Source organism: Thunnus maccoyii, chromosome 17 (assembly GCF_910596095.1).
Source record: "Thunnus maccoyii chromosome 17, fThuMac1.1, whole genome shotgun sequence".
Taxonomy (NCBI): domain Eukaryota; kingdom Metazoa; phylum Chordata; class Actinopteri; order Scombriformes; family Scombridae; genus Thunnus; species Thunnus maccoyii.
The window spans coordinates 10,252,564-10,271,474 of record NC_056549.1 but is presented as its reverse complement, the minus strand read 5'-3'; the positions used below and the strand labels follow the sequence as shown (position 1 = coordinate 10,271,474).

The 18,911-nt window shown below is 38.7% G+C and overlaps 1 protein-coding gene across 3 annotated transcripts; it reads left to right on the top strand.

Annotated features, from left to right (window-relative positions):
* Nucleotides 1-701: 701 nt before the first annotated feature.
* Nucleotides 702-12,007, top strand: LOC121882302 (poly(A) polymerase type 3-like). 3 transcript variants are annotated; one of them, XM_042390453.1, is made up of 19 exons: nucleotides 702-1,041; nucleotides 1,278-1,433; nucleotides 1,702-1,768; nucleotides 1,894-1,975; nucleotides 2,262-2,371; nucleotides 2,464-2,517; nucleotides 2,621-2,732; nucleotides 2,852-2,941; nucleotides 3,928-4,066; nucleotides 4,591-4,663; nucleotides 4,793-4,913; nucleotides 5,166-5,250; nucleotides 6,633-6,686; nucleotides 6,902-7,018; nucleotides 7,270-7,373; nucleotides 7,464-7,732; nucleotides 7,890-8,174; nucleotides 8,354-8,445; nucleotides 11,766-12,007. In XM_042390453.1, exons 1-19 carry the CDS (start codon nucleotides 1,034-1,036, stop codon nucleotides 11,776-11,778), a joined length of 2,031 nt encoding a protein of 676 aa, XP_042246387.1. In that variant the 5' UTR covers nucleotides 702-1,033; the 3' UTR covers nucleotides 11,779-12,007. The 3 variants fall into 3 exon arrangements, with proteins under 3 accessions (XP_042246387.1, XP_042246388.1, XP_042246385.1); XM_042390454.1 differs by having other exon boundaries at nucleotides 704-1,041; nucleotides 1,332-1,433; nucleotides 7,890-8,189; XM_042390451.1 differs by having other exon boundaries at nucleotides 705-1,041; nucleotides 7,890-8,189.
* Nucleotides 12,008-18,911: the final 6,904 nt, after the last annotated feature.

Here is an 18,911-nt window from a genome sequence, read left to right as displayed (position 1 = left end):
CTATGGCCTCATACCTCAGTCAAACCAAAGTATTTGCTGCTTAGGTGATTTCAGCAAGAGTAACTGAGTTTAGAGACCACATAATTTTTTTCTGCATAACATAGGTTTAAACCCCTCTTAAACCCTAAACCCCAGCTATGTAAGCTTATGAGTGAATAACAGCCCCTTTTCATGTTTTCTGAAATGGTTTCCATCTTGTTCATTTGGTTTAGTGAGATGTTGTGTTTTGCACTTCAGGGCTACCATAAACGCAAGTAGATTAATACAAATAATTTTGAATAGGGATGTCTCGTGCATATGAGCATTTTCAAACTGTCAGTGAAAAGTACTGTCTGGTGATGTTGTTAATATTACTTTTTTTTTTTTTTTTTTTTTTAAAGTAAACCTTAATTAAGAATATACAGATAAACTGGGTCAATACCAGACATTAAAACAAGCAAGAGAGAGACAGAGAAGAAATCATGGTGGTACTTACAGAAAATTATTTGCATATAGTATTTTCGCCTTGCAATTCTGACTATGGTTTTGGGTACTCATAGGCTACTAAATGTGTAATTGAACACATTGGAGTTCAGTTTTTGCAAATATCAAAATCAGTCTTTGAAATCGCCCTTCCCTTTACCAAACATGTATCTTTAATATCAACAGATTACTTTTTTAAATAAAGTTCATCATATAAGTCTAAATATTTTATTTTAGGTTATATTGAGTCCCAACATAGATTAATTAATTACCTATACTCAAACAAAACGTATTTTCATTGGGTTACATAAGGCGTTATCTGAAGAGAAACTTTGCCATCATGACCTTAACACAACATTTAAAGTCAAACAAACGTCACACATGTCCGTCCTCTTGTGCCATCGATCCCTGATTGGATTCGCGAAGGTGACGTCACTGTAGGAGCGCTCGCTCCAAATACAGTCCAGTGTGTGATCTACACTGTTTTCCCTATGTTTTTTCCTGAGAGAAAATAAGATATTGACTGTTATGTGACTCGAAATAAACAAACAAGTGCATAATTTTCGCTACAATGCCTCGGTAAGTACTCGAGTCTATTAAAGAGAGTGCTCGTTGAATTTGCTGTAACTTATGATTTTGTATTGTTTGGGCTTGTATTGAAGTACATTATCATGGGAGGAATGCATGCATTTCACACTGGCAATTTATAACCAGTTTGTTACAGGTTTATGACAAGTTTGCATGCCTGTTTTGTGTGTCATGACTTTTGCACAATAAGAATATAGTGCACCACATTGCAAATCCCCCCATTTTAGTATATTGAATAGACCAGATATACCCAAGTGGTATGGTATTTCTGGTCCTATCAGCGAGGATTTTCCCAACGAGGCTGACCTGATCCAGACCAGAGAACTGTGTGAAAGTCTCAAATCAAATGGTGTGTTTGAGGACATATTGGCGCTGCAGCACAGGTATGATGCATTTTCACTGTTTTGTTATTTTCCTATTGTAAATAATACAGTTTGTAGAAGTAAAATTGGAAAAAAAACACATTACTTGTTACTGTTACTGGCCACTCTTACCTGGACTGATTTTTACTGCATGAGCAAACAGTTCGAGAACCAACATCCTCAGAGGATGATGTTAACACGTGGTAGATCACAGGTGAAGGGGACCATGGTATGCTGTGTTTCAGAGCAATGACAATATTTGAAAATGCTCTTTGTGCTTCATTTGCAGAGAGAAGGTCTTGAAAAGGCTGGAGTCACTCTATAAGGAGTGGCTCACAGAAATGTGTGAAGAAATGGTTGGTTAAATAATTTTTAAATCTGTATTGATATCTATATCATTTTAAAAGTAACTATATATATGGAATTGATAACTTGTTATTGCATGGATACTATTACATATATGTTTTTTAATTCATTTTAGGACTTACCTGAATCGGTAACAGAGAAAGTTGGAGGCAAGATCTTCCCATTTGGCTCCTATCATCTGGGCGTACACACCAGAGGTAATACAATAATAAAGCATTTTCTTTCCTTAACTGTGAGAGCATGTTAGGACAGTTGCAACAGTGGCTCATGACCCTAACTAATGTGGTTCACAATATATGATAAAATTTTGTTAATTCACAATAGGTAAGTCAATATCTGGCTGATTCTGATGTGACACTTCTTATTCAAGGGACATGCAGCATAGTTTTTTCGAAAGAACATGGAGAAGATAATGGTCTAGAGCATAGTTACACATTTAAACATGGACTTTTTTCATCATAAGAATCTCTGCTGTTTCAACAGGTGCTGATATTGATGCCCTCTGTGTTGGACCTGGATTTGTTGAAAGAAAAGACTTCTTCACCTCTTTATTTGAGAAGCTGAAAGCACAAGAGGAGGTTAAAGACATACGGGTTAGTCATATAAGTGATTCATTGCGTGCAGGTCAAAAGAGGTATCTCTCCCTATTGCAAGTGACTAACAGTATTGTTCTCACTGTTCTCAGGCCATTGAAGAGGCATTCGTCCCAGTCATCAAACTGTCTTATGATGGAATTGAGGTAGTTCAGCCAGAGAAATAAATAAAAACTCTACAGCGTGCCTCAAGGAAAACATTTTTTGCATGTGTCTTAGTCATTTTTTTGTGTTTCTATTACTTTTTAGATTGACTTGGTCTTTGCTCAGGTGGCATTGAAAAGGATTCCTGAAAATCTGGACCTCTGCAGTAACAAGCTGGTGAAGGGCAGAGACAAACACTGTGTGAGGAGTCTCAATGGTAAGAAACAACTGCTCAGAAATCCTATATCCTATTAGCGCCTGACAGCTGTAGTAGTCAGATATGTTTTTGTGCATGTATGACAGCATTAATCTTTTATTTAATTCTGATTTTTGTAGGCTACAGAGTTACAGAGGAGATCCTCAGCCTTGTGCCTAATGTCTTCAACTTCAGACTCACTTTGAGAGCCATTAAGCTATGGGCCAAACGTGAGTTGAACACACTTGTTTAGCGTTTGATACTGCAAATAGGTAGACAGGTTATTTTGAACCTTACACAATGAATAACGTCTCCTTCCACTCAAAAATGTGTTTGACACTAGAAAGCTGTTTTCAAATTAATCTGCCAAAGGAGGAAAGTTCCTCTGAGTTTAAAGGGTTGGCTTATTAGCATGGTTTGTGACATCACAACCAGTTTAGAGGCTAATCGTGGTCCAGTATGCAACTTACACAAGTGTGATGTGGATCCTTGAGGCCTCCAGTGCACAAACACTGAGAAAGGACTTTTCAGTGAAGGAGGAAACATATTTGCATATTCATCAACTCTGGATTTTTCAATGAGGGAGAAGGAACAGATGGAATTTTAGGGCTTTTAATTAGATAGGTTTTATTAGGTTTTTTTGAGAAAAAAAACAAATTACACATATTATTATTCCAGCAGCTTGGTTTTGGACACAGCCTTTGTTCTTATTTCTTTACCGTGGCTCATGTTGCCTTGAGTATTTTGTTTGGTTCGTCTAAATTTGCTTCCAGGCAGCAACAGGCCAGTCGCTAAACAATTCACATGTTTACTGAACTGTACAGGTAGTGTTTGTCTCTTGAAGGTGTCTATGTCTATGTAGAATCATCTCATACAATGTTAAGTCAAAATTTAACTTATCCAAGTAAAAAAACAACTAAATTGACCACTCATGCAAAGAGCTAATGAGGTCTCTTGGAAGTCTTGTGGGTTTCTTGGTTGTATATTGCTGTTATGCTGCATTGTGAGACAAGCCAGTGGATTTGTGTTATTATCTGATATGCTTTACCACATGTTTGAATTAATTTCCCCCCTAATTTTACAACATTTTTCAAGCGAAGATTTAAACTGCACTTAAAGTAATGTGACATAAAAGTGGGTTATGGCAAATTAGAGCAGGAAAACATTGTTCACTGGAAGTCTTAATCTTTTTTCCATCCTCTTATTTTCCCTCCAGGCCGTAACATTTACTCCAACGTGCTTGGCTTTTTGGGTGGTGTATCATGGGCCATACTTGTAGCCAAAGTCTGTCAGCTCTATCCACACGCTACAGCGTCCACCCTGGTGTCCAAATTCTTCAAGATCTTCTCCAACTGGTGAGTTGTCCCAGAATTTCTCGTAATCTTTCAAAATGAAGAAAATGTAAGTGGACTAAAAGTCACTTGGCACTGAGACGCACTGTTGTCAGGGTTATCTTACTGGACCATGTGGGTCTAGTTAATGTCTTGTTTCTATTAAATACAGACTGCCCAGTAGAGCTTTTCTCTTGCTCTCTATGGACAGTCTACATATTAAATAATAAACAAAATGCACTTACTACAATATCCATTTTCTCTGTGTTGTTACTGTGGTAAACTTAAACTGCTGTGTGATTGATTAGAAAAAAGCAGTTCATGTTGCTCGGAGTCTTTCTCAATCCTTGAAAGGCCCCTACTCTGCCAAAGAAATGATTGGCCATTGGGAGTTTTAAGCTATAGTTGCATTCTTTTAGTTTTAAAAAGAAAAAGATTGAAATTGAAAAAGATTTGGTAGAAAAAAATCGCAATTTGTGAGCACACCCTTTAATGTACTGTTTGTTTTAGAGGATTTATACTGAAATGTCTTGTCTTTTTTGTGTCAGGGAGTGGCCAATCCCAGTTCTCTTGAAAGAAGTAAAGGACTGCCACTTCGACTTTCCTGTTTGGGACCCCAAGGTAAGGCCTCAATAGGATTATATGTTAGGATTTTAGGCTACAAACATAGAATCATATCAGTCAGTGAATTAATCAAATTTGCTCACATGCACAGATAAGCTAAAAGTGCTGTGTCTTCTGCATTTCCAGGTTAATGTAAGTGACCGCTGCCACCTGATGCCAATCATCACCCCAGCATACCCACAGCAGAACTCCACATTCAACGTGAGTCCCTCCACCTTTGCCATCATGACGGAGGAGATGAAACAGGGTATGTAGTCACTCAGCTGATATCCACCAAATGCCTTGTAGCTCACTAGTTTGCTCTAATGCAAAATCATTTGGTCAGGGAATAGGCATTCAAACTTCAGTTACTGTGCTGTAATTTTGAATTAGATTAGCACAATTTTAACCAAACCAAGTTAAACGTATACTCTCAAGGACACTTCAGGGATTCTGTGAAAAAATGTTGGATTTTGCTTAACTCTCAAATAAGCTTTCCCTTCCCTTCCCCCTTTCACAGGCCATGCCATCACTGAAGAAATACAGCAGAAAAAAGCACACTGGTCCAAGCTATTTGAAACTCCAAACTTTTTTGAGAAGTACCAGTATGTATTAATGAAAATGAAAATTGCCATACCTAGAATACACACACTTATGTACACACTGCATTGTAAAATATGAATGTTTTAACCCCTTGTTTACCGGTTTGATCTTTTGAACAGAATTGTAAAACTTTTTTTCTTCTGCCTTAGTACCATCTTTGATTCCCAAAAAAATCAGTAAACAGTGTGAACTTTAAAAAGTGTCTTAAGCCCTTTTTAACAGCGTATCTGTGCCCTAAAAGAAGTCTGAGCTTTATGTTGGTTTTTAAATTTTCTTGATAAAGTCATGTACTTGTAAACTATCCTTGTTAAAATGCTCTGATTTATCTTGTACCTTATCTTGTATCCAGATTTGAACCAAATGATTTAGTTCTCAGATTATGCTACATATGTACTGTATTGTATGTATGTCTTATTCCGAATTACATGATATCATTTGTCTGTATTTACATATAGTGCTTTGTTTTGAGGGAATTTCTATTTAGTATGTTTATTTTGTTTTTTTCTAAGTAAACTACTTAAGTCAGGCTCTTTTTACATTGGATTGTTTGATATTATTATATGGTCGTTGTAAATTAACCATGTTCTAACTTGAATTGCTGAATGCCAAATGTTTAATGAATGTACAGACCAGTTTTGGTATTAACTTAAAATGTAGACTGAAGCCTTAAGTATTTAAGACGTGGGTTGTCAGTTTTTTACTGACCAAACTTCAATTTGTATTTGACTTTAATTGTTGAAGGCCAGTTTTCGAGTGGAAATGCAGACTTGGTTTTGTTGTTTGAGTTTGTTCTAGTACTTGAGGAACTGGATCATTTGTCTGTTGCTATGTATACTGTTGGAGTTTTAAATATGTTTTTTGGCTCCTAATATGTGCTATCTGAGTTAAATTTCTTGTTCCTGAACTTTTATTGTGAGACCAGTCTTGAGTTTTTATTCATTTTGTTTTTTTATATGGTCCTGTTTGAATAAATTCATTGTGTGTACTGTCTCTCTTTTTTGCTTTGTTGAATCACCTATTTATTTTTTGGATGCCATAATTATTTAGCAAATAGAAGATTATCAGGTAGTGGAAGAGGTGCTCAAATGGTGTGAAGTTGTGTACACCTTCTGATGTTCACTTTTAAAATGATGTTGAGTTTTGACATTAAAAACTTACATGCAGATTCATAATGGATACAATACCTAAAATCCCCCGGTGTTCAGTAACGTTACTCATTGTGGTGTTGATCGACCTGCTTTAAATATTGATCAGAAATTAATTGACAACTATATTCAGTTGGATACAAGTGAAATGTATGATTAATGTAGTAAGATTTCAGCCTGTGTAGAAAGGTACAACACTGAGACGTCTGTTTCCATCACTCTGTCTCTCATGTTTCAAGGCATTACATTCTGTTGCAAGCAAGTGCAGCTACAGAGAAGCAGCATCTTGAATGGTGAGTACACAGAACAAAGAAAACGAGGCGCCAAGTTTAAGTAAAACTGGAACAAATGTAGACATTTCTGTAGATGATCTCATATCTTTGGGGTGAGAATGCTACTTATTCATGCCTGTGCTGCTCTTTGAGGGAGAAAACAGTTTTAATATTTTATTTCCAGCGACTATAGTGCTTTCCTCTCTCTGAAAATTATGTTTTGTTCACTCCCTCAGGGTTGGCCTAGTCGAGTCTAAAATCAGACTGCTGGTGGGAACTCTGGAGAGAAACACGCACATTTCTCTGGCCCATGTTAATCTACAGCCTTTCCCTAGATCCAGGAAGGCCAACAAGTAAGGACACATGGTTTTAAAGTTATATTTTAATTATGGCAGGGAGTTCTCTTGGGCATTAGCTCTTAAGTGAATAGTTTTCATTTTTTAATAGATTAACCTTTTATAGTAACTGGTTCCTGTTTTTTTTAAATCTTATGCTATATATCTACTCTCTTGGTAAAAAAAGTATTAAATATTTGCTTCTCATATTGGAAGCTGAGTGGGTTTTGGTGTGTCAACTTATTGACCTGTATTTCTATCTGTTTCAGAGAGAGGATGAGCACAATGTGGCTGATTGGAGTCCTCTTTAATGAGGTGCCTAAAAACATGAAAATAGACCTAACCTCTGACCTCCTGTCTTTCAGTCATACTGGTATGTTTTTTTTTCTTTTAACTAAGTAGAAATGGAGCAATGCTGAGGGGAAAAGATTGTCAATCATCTTTTCATTGTGTTCTTTTGCAGTCTATAGTCAGGCAGAACGCTGCAAGATGTATGAGGAGGGGATGACCATATCAGCCACATACGTGAACAGGGAAAGTCTTTGCTGGGTGATGCCTAACGGCGAGCGAAAAAAGGTTTTCACCCTAAAACCGACACACTCGGTGAGCAGCCAACCCTCGGCCACAGTGCCACCTAGTCAAATACTGTCTGTCAGCGCCAGCCAGCAAGCCACAGAGAGAAAAGCCTGGCCTCAGCCGGAGATGTCAGCCAAGAACATTAATACTGATGAGGTGTGCCAAATCCTTCCATGCTATGTCGATAAGACAAGTTGATCTAATGTGAACATGTTGTTTTAACATGCTTAGTACCTGTGGTAAGATGCAGGTCAAAACTAACTGTACTAACCCAGCCCTAGCTGCGTATAAGTATTTCTCTCATTCCGTACAGGAATCAGTGTCCGTGACGAGCAGCTCATCTTTTCAAGTGTCCATGCCCAGCAAACCTTCCTCACCCTCCACGGTCCCACAGGCCACCAAGAGACCTTGTTCTCCACATTCAGAAACTTCAGCTAAGAAGTTCAAAGCAGATAGGGAATCAACTCCAGAGACCACAAGCACCAGCACTGATGAGCCCACTACAGGTTCCCCGCGCAGTGAGAGTCCATCTCCCACCTTGAGCCCACTAAGCGCCGAGAGACCTGGCACTTCTGAGCTTGAGACACCTGCCAATAAGGTCAAATTTGATCTGGTATGCTAAACTATATTTGAAGGCTTTCTGTCAAGTTAATGACACACACTATTAACCTTGTCAGCTTTCAGTTTTAATTTTGCTATGAGAACCAAAACATGAAAAGGCCAGTGACCCATGTGCCCGTGTCTTGCGTCATTGTTTGTCTGTCCTTTCCCTTTCAGAGTCCCCCCGCTGTCGAACTGTCTGACTTACCTCCCGGCCCCACCAAGCCTGTTACTTTTGTGAAACGTGCCATCAAACTCCAGCTTATCAGGTACAGCACAGAATAAGGAATAAAAATCTCTCCTCAATTTCTCCTAACTCTTCACACCTCTTCTCTCTCCTACCTTGTCACATCCTCCATATGACAGAGATCCTTACATACAGTATACATGTTCAGATTCATGAATGGCCTGCTGTAAGGCAGAGCTAGATGAATGTCATACTGTATCTCTTACCGTAATGACACAGCAGTCACCACAAGAGGGCAATGAAGCCTTTCTGCTGGCCTTTTCCTCAACCTACTGAGGCAATGGGTACACAGACACATTGTTCAGACAAGTCATTTGGTGACAGCAAAACCTGGCACGGATCAGAGTTAAGCGAGAATCTTTACCTTCAGTAATCCCTCAATGGCTGAGTCTTCAAGGAAAAAAGGATTTTGAATGCCAAATATTTAATTCCCTCACCTCATTGTGTTGATCTGGAGACTAGATAATGCTAGTGAGGTGCTGATTCATAATTTAGAAATGTATTTGTGAGGATGATCTATTGTTACATGCTTTAAAAAAATAATAGCTTTTGCAGGAGGAAAACAGATTTGTGTGTGTGTGTGTGTGTGTTGTTTGATGATTTTCCTGGAAATGCTGTATCCAGAAGATAATGTTTTGTCAGTTGACCTCTGTGAGCTTTTTGCAGAGTGATACTTTTAAGTAATCTGCTGTCTTTGATTAACTGTAATTAATGACCAGGGAGAAACAAACATCACTCATTATTGAATAGTAATTGTTTTTTAGGCCTTTTTGGTTGAAGAGGATAATAGCAAGTATACTTAAGATTTGAGTACCGCAAAAAAACACACTCAGTCTAACACCATTAATGACACAGGCTGTAGTGCAGACAGCAACATGGAATTTATGGATTAAAGTGTCTTTAGCTTAGTTTTGCATCAAACAGTCCTCCACAACATGTAAATATGTAAATAAAATCTTAAGATGATTGTATGACAGAATGCTATCTTGCCTTATATGGTAGTTTCATATTTTCATGTGTTTTTGAATAGATTTCAACAAAAGGATTCACCAGTTAATTACTGTATATTAACTGGGCAACAGACTTCTTTAGAGCACCTGAGCCATTGCAGTTTTCTCATCAAGAAGGAGACCATAATCCATGTGTCATAAATAGTCTGATAATGTGAAATGAGTGCTGGTGGGAGAACAGGAATTAGATAGTTAGGTTGACCAGTTCATGACTTTTGAAATATACATCCATTGTACTGAAACCTGTACATCTGTCTTGTCTATGTTGGATTTTGGAACATGCTATTAATTATATGATTTGTAAACATTCATGTAATATTTTTAAGGACTATTTGAGAGGTTGAGATTTGGTTTAGCAACATACTGTAAGCTTTTTTTATTGTTTTATTTATTTTCTTTATTGTGTTTTGTTGACACATAGTATCTATCATTAGTTGGGTGGATTTCTGCCAGACGAGACACTCAGATACCCAGCTTGGGGAGCAAACTCACAACATGGCCTAGTTAAAGGTTTTCCGTTGTTTACATCCCAATCCGGTCAAAAATTCCCAAGATGTAGCTTGTAAGAGCGTGTATGTTGTTGCTAAGGAACAGTTTTTCCTGTGCCCCCAGTAGGTGGTCTCTTTATGAATATCATTACATATCCCCATTCAGGGGAGGCAAGACATCTTTATCCCTTCCAGACCATGTTTATCGGCATTTTAGCTCTTAAATTTGGGAGGGATATTCATGCTCATAACTATGCTAACTCAGATTTTTATATCTTTATATATTTACTGATAAATGCAGTTGTGCTTCAGAGTAATTACTGATAAAAGTGAGAAGCTGTAAATTGGGAGGATGGGTAGGGTTGATGAAACTTTAAAATAGTTATTAAATAGGTTAAATGTCCATATCAAAAGCAAGCCTTTCCTCTTACACAGCAGTAATGGCGTACTTACATTTGTCTAATTAATCATGGACAACATTAGGACTTCATCCAGAGGTGTATCCACAGGAGCTCCAGTCTAGGGTATGGGGCTCCCCTATAGTTGTGGCCCCTCTTACTCCTGCCGCGTGCACTCTGTGTGGGGTGGAGGCTCAGGGCACGGCCCCCTGTCTTCCTGCTGGGCCCTCCATCTGTTGTGGAGGTGGTTAGGTCCCCGGATTGATGGCAAGACAATGAGTTTATGACATGTGTCGCCGTGAGTGACAGAGGATCTTGTCCCAACTGGGCCTCCTGACGACCACGAATCTCACATTTGTAGTCGGCACTATGCCAAGGCTAATGGGAGGAGTGATCCTCCTGCTGTGGAATGGGACTTGTAGTTTACAGCTGGCTGGTAATTCAGGACAAGGATCAAATCTCTCTGGCTTCTGTCTTAAGACTATTTGGTAGAGGACTGGCAGCAGCGCACGTTAGCCTTACAGTATCTGTCTTTGTTTGAAATAAGGATAATCTGTGGTAAAAGCATCTGCAGGCATCCATAGAGAGTAACCCTCAATACTAACTTCTGATTTATACATAAGTGTTGATAGTTGCTCTGCTGCCAGTGAGCCTATTACTCTGTCTCTTCTGAGAGACTTTATGAAGCCTTCTAAACTGGTCTCTGAAGTTCCCCAGTTGACCCAGCAGTACTCTTTTCACACACCTGTCAACACGCTGTTTCTTTCCACTTTGGTGGGTCCAAGTTAAAAAGAAATCTCTTCCTTCATCTCCCACTCCTCTCCTCCTTGCCCAAAACAGGATGATAAAAGCTAGAGTTTCACATCTGAGCAACTGCAACAATGCTACTGTACCTTCAAAGGGAAGATGCCACATTGTGAGATGACAGGGTATTGATATGAAAGTGTTGTCTCCTTCCCGGGTGAGATCAGAGGAGGCCGGTAGATGTGTACTGTTATGTTGCTCTGAGTGATCTGACCAGCGTGGTGGAGGAGAAGTGTCATGGCGGACAGACTTTCTGGGATGTCTGTCTGTGTCAGTTCTTTCTTAGAAGAATTCAGTATAATACATTTGGCAAAGGCTTCCAACTATCAGAATTTTTTTTTGTCTGCTCTTCACTTTGTTGATAATCAGATTTTGATGCAATAAATTACCCGTAATTCCTGGAAATTGTAACATTTTTAAAGCAAATATGGAAAAGCTGATTTCAGGAAGGAAGGTTGTAATAAAATACTGAACAATGAAGATTTTGTATTATATTATTCTTTTGTTTTTAGTACATTTACAAAATTCCACAATGTATTCTTTCATTAATCCTTTATAATATATAACCAGTGTAGTAGTTGATCCCTCCCTACCTGCCATCTTTAAGTCTTACAACCCTGTTTGTCCCTGTTTGTCTTGCAGGAGGTGTAATTGATTGAGTGCCACTGAAGATTATGTTGTCACTCTCTCGCTTCTGACCAAGAGGAAAAACATCCCCCTTCATTACTAGCTATTGTTTTCACTTCCTTTTTCTTTTTTTTCACTTGCTTATTGTCTGTTTATTGTGCATTGTATGAAAAACAAAACTGTAAAAGCTTTAAACCTTGTGTTGTGCATTGTCTATAAATAAAATTGTGATTGTTGTGGTTCCTAAAAAACTTGAACTGGGTAATGTCAGTGTAATTTGTTTCATTTTTTTAAAAGGACATTTCAATATTGCATGTGATATTCAATAAATAACCTCAGGATACTTCATTACAGCAACAAAAAAACATTAGTACAAAAAGAAAAGTTTGTGCTAAACCTGCATCTACAACACCTGATCAAGGAAACATATTCTTTTTCTCGTGCTAATCTTGTTTTATGGAAGTGATTGGTACCTTGGTTGCAGTAGTGTCTACCAGGACTACTTTGAGTGTCAGTCTTAACAAATTAGAAAAGCCTACTGCACTTCCTGGCAGCAAGGTGAATGTCCCTGAATACTGATTCTTCCTAGTCCACTAAATATTCGGAAAGATTTAAGTAAATTGGCTAACCTCGATGTCAATCTGTTGATATTGACCAATGTGATAGAGTGAAGCTAAGAATAAATGGAACACAAGATTATTTGAGTTTAACAGATTTCTTTAAGTAGATTTTTTTAAGTTAATGAGAATAGTAGGAAAATATTAGCTTGAAGGAGCTATTTTTATGTTTTAAGATGACAAAATCAAGACAAGGGTGCTAATAATAGCCTAAAATGCAGATAGAGTAACAGCAGTTTTGGAGTAATTATATAAATTGTAGTGGCAATTGTCAGTAAGCTCATGGTATCAGTACACATATCTCAGTGAAATAACGACAACTTTCCCTAAAGTGTCTTGTAAACCTCCCTGACATCATGCGCTACAGGTATCTGGATCAATGTAGATGCCAAAAGTAAAAATATGTCCATCAACTAACCAACAAAATAGCCTAAGAGTAAGAATGCAACTCATGAATAGCAATAAAACTACATTCTCTGAGAAATCTAAATAGCACTATTGAGCTGCAGATGTCTGCTACAAGGTTCTTCCCGGTTAGACGTTACTATCAAATGTGCAGTGTATGTTCCCCAATCACTAATTTTGGTTGTGCTTGATAAGACTTGAGCTTGATAAGAATGATTAAGTGAGTTAGTTGTGATTGTCAGGTGTCAATCACTGTCATTATTTATTTTTTTTCTGGAGAAAATTATGTATTTTTGCTGTAAACATACAGAAACTATTCACTTCCAGCAATGTGGAGAGAAATCTTGGCACCAAGCAAACAGACACATATATTGTTGGTTTATTAACTTAATAATTTATTCAAAATGTCGTGTTATATTCTTCTCAAAACACCCACCAACATAGGGTGACGTAGTGATCTGTGACTGGCCAAGATTTCATCCTGAAGTCACAAGCCTAAAATATTAATTGTTTTAGCATGTGAAGACATCAAATACCATAATGTTTCCAATGGACTTTAGTTGAGACCAAGTGTTTGACAGGAATAAGGAAACATCATCATTAACTGGTTTCTGCTTATTTCTTTCCTGCTTACTCTTGTTGCAACCAGCTGACTTTACCACCAGGTTAAAAACAAATCCAGTTAAGTTAGCAGCAGCTAAATTAATCAGTGTGTTAATTTGAAGTCAAGCACTCAAGTGTGTAAGCAGAAAAAGTTAAGCTCAGAGCAAAGCACTGAACCCACTGAAATGCTCCCAATTTAATAGCAACCTAAAGGATGTATTTGAGGCCTACGGACACCATAAGCACAACATGGAAGAGCACCTGTTCCTGGATGGCACCCTGCCACTGCTCTCTGTCTGCCTGCTGTGGAGGCTAGCTACCCACTGATGAGGAATTAGAAAGTCATTAAGCAACACAAATAGCAGGATGGCACAGTCGCAACCCACTCCAGACGACATTTGTGTCTTCATTTATAGCTCATGGGTAAAAGCAAACTTTATTTTTTGCTAATTATTGATCTTATTTACATTTCAAAATCAAGTTTCCTCTTTCCATATGAGCTAGTCTTTCATTTAATCCCACTTATGAGATTATTCTCTCCATTAGAATTATATAAAAAATTGTAATTGCGCCATGCTAGCGGCTCTGTGAGGTTGTGCTTACACGCAGTGCTTTGAGCTAAATGCTAATGTCAGCAAGCTAACATGCTCACAATGACAATACTAATATGCTGATGTTTAGCAGGTATAATCTGTTCACCATCTTAATTTAGTGTATTAGTATGCTAACTTTGCTAACTAGCATTAAACACAAAACATAGTTGAGGCTGATGGGAAAAATCATGAACCAAAAGGTGGTCAAATTAGTTTTGGAAAAAACCAAAGTTATTACCATTCAACACGTCCACCAAATTTCATGGCAGTTGATCCAATAGTTGATCCAAAACTACAAATGTCAAAATCCGGGTGCCGCTAGAGGAAAAGTGAGGGCATCAACAAGTCAGTAGGATTCATTGTTTGGAAACAATGAATGTCTGTACAAAATTTTGTGCCAATCCATCCAGTAGATGTGTAAATATTTCACTGGATCATTGAAAAGTTTGACAGACCGACATTGCCATCCTTAGACCCACGCCTCTTCTAGCGTGGATAAAATTAATTCACCCACTTCTTTGATATGAACAATTTGCTAGCTAGATATCGACATGACATGCCTCACTCGGGTCGTATGGAAAATGTATTACTGTTTCCCAAGTGCCATCTGTCTGGTTCTCCTGTACAAGTGCTTGTGGTTCCTAATTAAAACCTTCAAATGAAGTTTGTCTCCACAGCTGGCAAGGCTGCCAACACTAACTCTAGAAGTTCAGATGAAGGGCAATGAGGCCTGGTTTTCATTGACAGGTTAGGAGCAGCTCTAGTTGTGCTGGAACAGATAAGATTTGTATGGATGAACTGGAAATCATAGCATCAAGTCTTGAATTGGCGATTTCATTACACTTCTAGGAGTTGGCCCACTGACACTGGTGACAGACTCCATGGGCTCGTGGAATCTCCGAGATTTTACATCCAAATGAGTTTTATTTGTCTGTAGGCCTTACAGCTGTGAATCATAAAATGTCTACATGTCCCAGTAAAATCACCAAGGGGGCTGTCACTGTGGCCTTGCAGTTGTTCAATTATTTACCATTTATCGAGCAGCTCCAGGATTGGTCTCAGATTGACATCATCACTGTAGTCTTTTGTCTCTTCTGTTCATCTAAGAATAGACTTATATTTACAAATAAAACTTGAGCTGGACAATATTATTGAAATAGCACATGCAATTTAAGGTTTGTTTTACCTTTAAGTCTAAACTAATCATTATTTTTATATTAACCATGGATCAAATTACTGCATGTAATATGAAAGGGGTTTCTCATAGTGATGAACAGATTATCACCTGACTCTGTTCTAGTGCATTGCAGCTCATTGTTTTGGTTTTACAGCCCACAACTGTACTGTTTTGATTCAGTCTCACAGCTCTCATCAGCTGTCCTGCAACAGTAGGTATCTGTGTTTAGCAAAAAAGCTCAAATAAACCTACTGCCTTGCACAAAACAGCAGAAAGACAAAGTTAGCAATTAGCTGGTGGCTAAAGAGCAGGTTATTTCTCAGGAATTGATGGAGACCAACAAAGCTAAAAGGAGAGTGGATATTGGACTTACATTTGTCAGGTGGCCAAAAACACAATTCCAACTGAATGCTAATGCTGCTCCTTGTCTGCTAGATGTGTAAAATGGCTATATTAACTTTGTAAGGTATGTTAATTTGTTTACAGCATGTAAACAAGTGGCCAAAAAAGACCCATTAATTGCTTAAAATTAACAAATGCGCTCACTCAAACTTTCTTGGACAAAATAAAGGTTTTTAAAAAGTCTCCTCATACAATATTACAACCTTGTCTCCTAGAAATGATGTTCATATACAACTAAACTGTTTTCCCAATTATGTTGCGGTGGCAAATGTAATCGCTGCCAGGATTATGTTGGCAGGTAACACTTTTTCAAATGAATGAATGCATGATTTATATATATATTGCCCTGAAGTCAGGCGGAGGAGTTCAGGATGGATGGGGGGTGCACAAATACAGTGAGAGTGAGCTAGCTTGGAGCTGGTGATTGGCACCGCCAGTCAAGTCTGAATTTGCAGCTAAAGCTGGGGCTTTAGACCACACTGCTTGAGCAAGACGATGGTTCAGTAAATCAGTGGTAGCATCTATGATTCATATGAACTACATGTCCAGTAACTTCACCAGACTGTGTCTGATCACTATGTGATGAATGTCTGTTTCACTGAGGCCCTCAAATGCATCAAGTGCATTAAAGCCCAATTCTGCTTGAGAGGTCAAGGCATATGGGAATCTGACAGATATCATGAACATGGCTATAACTCCTATTTTTTACACTTAAATTGTGGCACTATAGTGCATTGTACTTTGAGAGTTACCCTAAGGCTCACTAGCCGTGTGAGTCATTGACACACCAGTGACTCTGACTGCACAGTCAATTACCCATCTACCTTTCATGGGCCAGGAGTATAAGACAGGGAATGAGTTCATCCATGCATTCAACCTACGGCAGCTATGCCTCCACCAGAGGTGAAACCCATATGCAGACGGGAGAGACAAGAGGATATTGGGTTAGTTTTTTTTTCTATGTGGAGAATAAAGGTTAATAACAGTCCTTTTCTGTGTCATATTTGACATGACCAGTCATCGCAGTAATTACAATCATTACACTCCAAAGGATGTCTAGTTATCCCTCTTAAACACAGCTCACACAAAGGAAATCAATTATTCAATCAGAGCTCTCCCATTCATCCCTGCCTGAGTTCACTTAATTTTGGGCCTGGGTGAATCTGCCGCAAATAAACCCCACGACCGGAGAAGAAAAGACGAACAGGCCCCTAATTTGTACCCTTTCAGGCGGTCAATCACTTTTCAAAGGAATGCAAGCTTATTCTGACAATCAGGCCGACGTGAATGGGAATGGGTTTCATCTGCTACTTTACATAAGTTATCTGGTGATAAAGAGGGCAGAAGAAGAAGGGGGGGGGGGGGTCTTTCTGTCGACAAGTGCAGCCTGTGGCCCCCACCACTGTTACTCTCAGCCCCCTCTCTGCTTTCTCTCATCCCCCTTTCACCTCATCTCTCACCCATCCTCCGCTCCTCATCTTGCCCGTGCCCACTAGGATTGGCAGCATGTAATTTAAGAGCATGGGCACAAAGACCAAATGCCAAGCCCATAATGGAAGCTGGATGTGTTCTGATTTAAATGGGCTTCTCTGCTCAGGGCCCAGGGCCTGTAATTAAGATCACTGGGACAAAGGAGGGGAGACAGTCTCACAATGCAGTTGGGACCTGGTTGAAGAAGAGGGAGAGAAAATATCAGCTCCTTACACCCAAAAATGGAAGATAAGTTGTTTTTTTTAATGGACATTTAAGTAGTTGGAAGAGCAGAGAAAAGTTCAAGTGAAAAAGACATGGCTACAAATACTGTCTATTTGTTGTTACTTTCCTGTGATGATCTGATGAATGTACTTGTTCCAGTGATGTCGATTCATTAGGATGACAATTTGGACGCAGTTGAAATTAGTCCCAGCTAACTTTCAAGGATCCACCACAGTACATGCATCTCTTTGATTGCTTATGGAGTCTGACACACTGCAAAGAGCAGCTTAACTTCAGAGAGAATTACTATTACCAAGTACTGGCTCCATCAGCATTCCTGTAGGGGTATTTGATCAATCTGAATGATGAAAAGACTATAAGAGAGGCCTTCATATCCGGATGGAGGGCTGGAAGTCTCGTCCTCCATATCCATACACCCTCCATCACTCTCTCCTGAGCGTTTTTTGTTCCCGAGGACACACTCTAGCTCCTAGTGCTCTGGGTGGTTGTGTGTTCAGACCTTTTTCCGTTTAATTAGATTTGTTAAAACAATTTTTGGAGTGCTTTATTCGGTAAAAGCTCTCAGGGGTTAATATCCGCAGAACACTTCTGTTCAGCTTCTTTTCACCAATGGAGCATAAATTATTTAAATTATTCAGAATTGTGCGACCTTTTATCTCACCCCCTTTGAAGGCAGCAAATTAAAAATGCAAATGGGCTAACTAATTAATATGCAAATGTATTCATTCCCAGTTAACAATTAGCAATTAAACCTGCAGTGTCTAGAAAGAGCACTGACAAAATTAGCAACTTATTTTTTCATTTAAAAAATAGTCAGTCCGAAAAAAAAAGATTGACGAAATGACTTTTGCTGACAACCACCTGCCTTGATATAAACAAAATTAATAGGATGTCATGTAGAATACACAGAAATCAGAGTAGAGTCATGTCACAAACAACATAAATGTATGTCATTTTGTCATGGTTTGGTTCCAAGACTTGTATATTTCATAACTCAATCAAACGTTAATTGAAACATGAAAGTCTGCAAGGGATTCTCTGTGTGTACTCCTGCCTTCCAGACAAAAAGCAAGGCAGGAGTACAGTGTTACTACAGCATTGCATAACACAAATTGATGGCAGATCTTTGTTTTTATAGCTATGGTCAGATATCCAGAACAGAAAAAGACCAGCAAGAAGCCATATAACACCCAAGAGCTGTCAAACAGTTTCCTATTTCCTTCAACACGCTCAAATGCAATCTTACACTTCACGCTATCTCCTATATTACACCTTATGATACCTAATGTTATAAACTCGACATCAATCATGCATGCCAAGCCTCGACTGTCTCTCCAGTGTCTGAATTTAACCACATCCAGATCCTTTGATGTGATAGCGGGAAGGTGCGGGGGCCGGGAGGCGTGAACTGCACCTCCTTGTAAAGGTTATCTGTGATACACAGACCCGGGGGCACCTGCCTCATGCAGAGTTCATGCACGTCGCTGCTATTCAGCCGAGAACATACAAAGTGATGTATGTGTGGAGATCACTGTCAGCTGTGGAGCTATGACAATAGAGGTCAGTCAGTCAGTCAATCAGGGAAACAGGAAGCGAGGGGAAAGAGAACAAGAAAGATTTGTCTTTTTTTTTTTTTTATTAACATCCC

What these genes read in the sequence shown, in the direction of transcription:
- LOC121882302 (XM_042390451.1), top strand. An exon ending in CAGAAATGTGTGAAGAAATG is followed by an intron (nt 1,769 to 1,893) that starts GTTGGTTAAATA and finishes AATTCATTTTAG; the next exon opens with GACTTACCTGAATCGGTAAC. An exon ending in AGGAGGTTAAAGACATACGG is followed by an intron (nt 2,372 to 2,463) that starts GTTAGTCATATA and finishes CACTGTTCTCAG; the next exon opens with GCCATTGAAGAGGCATTCGT.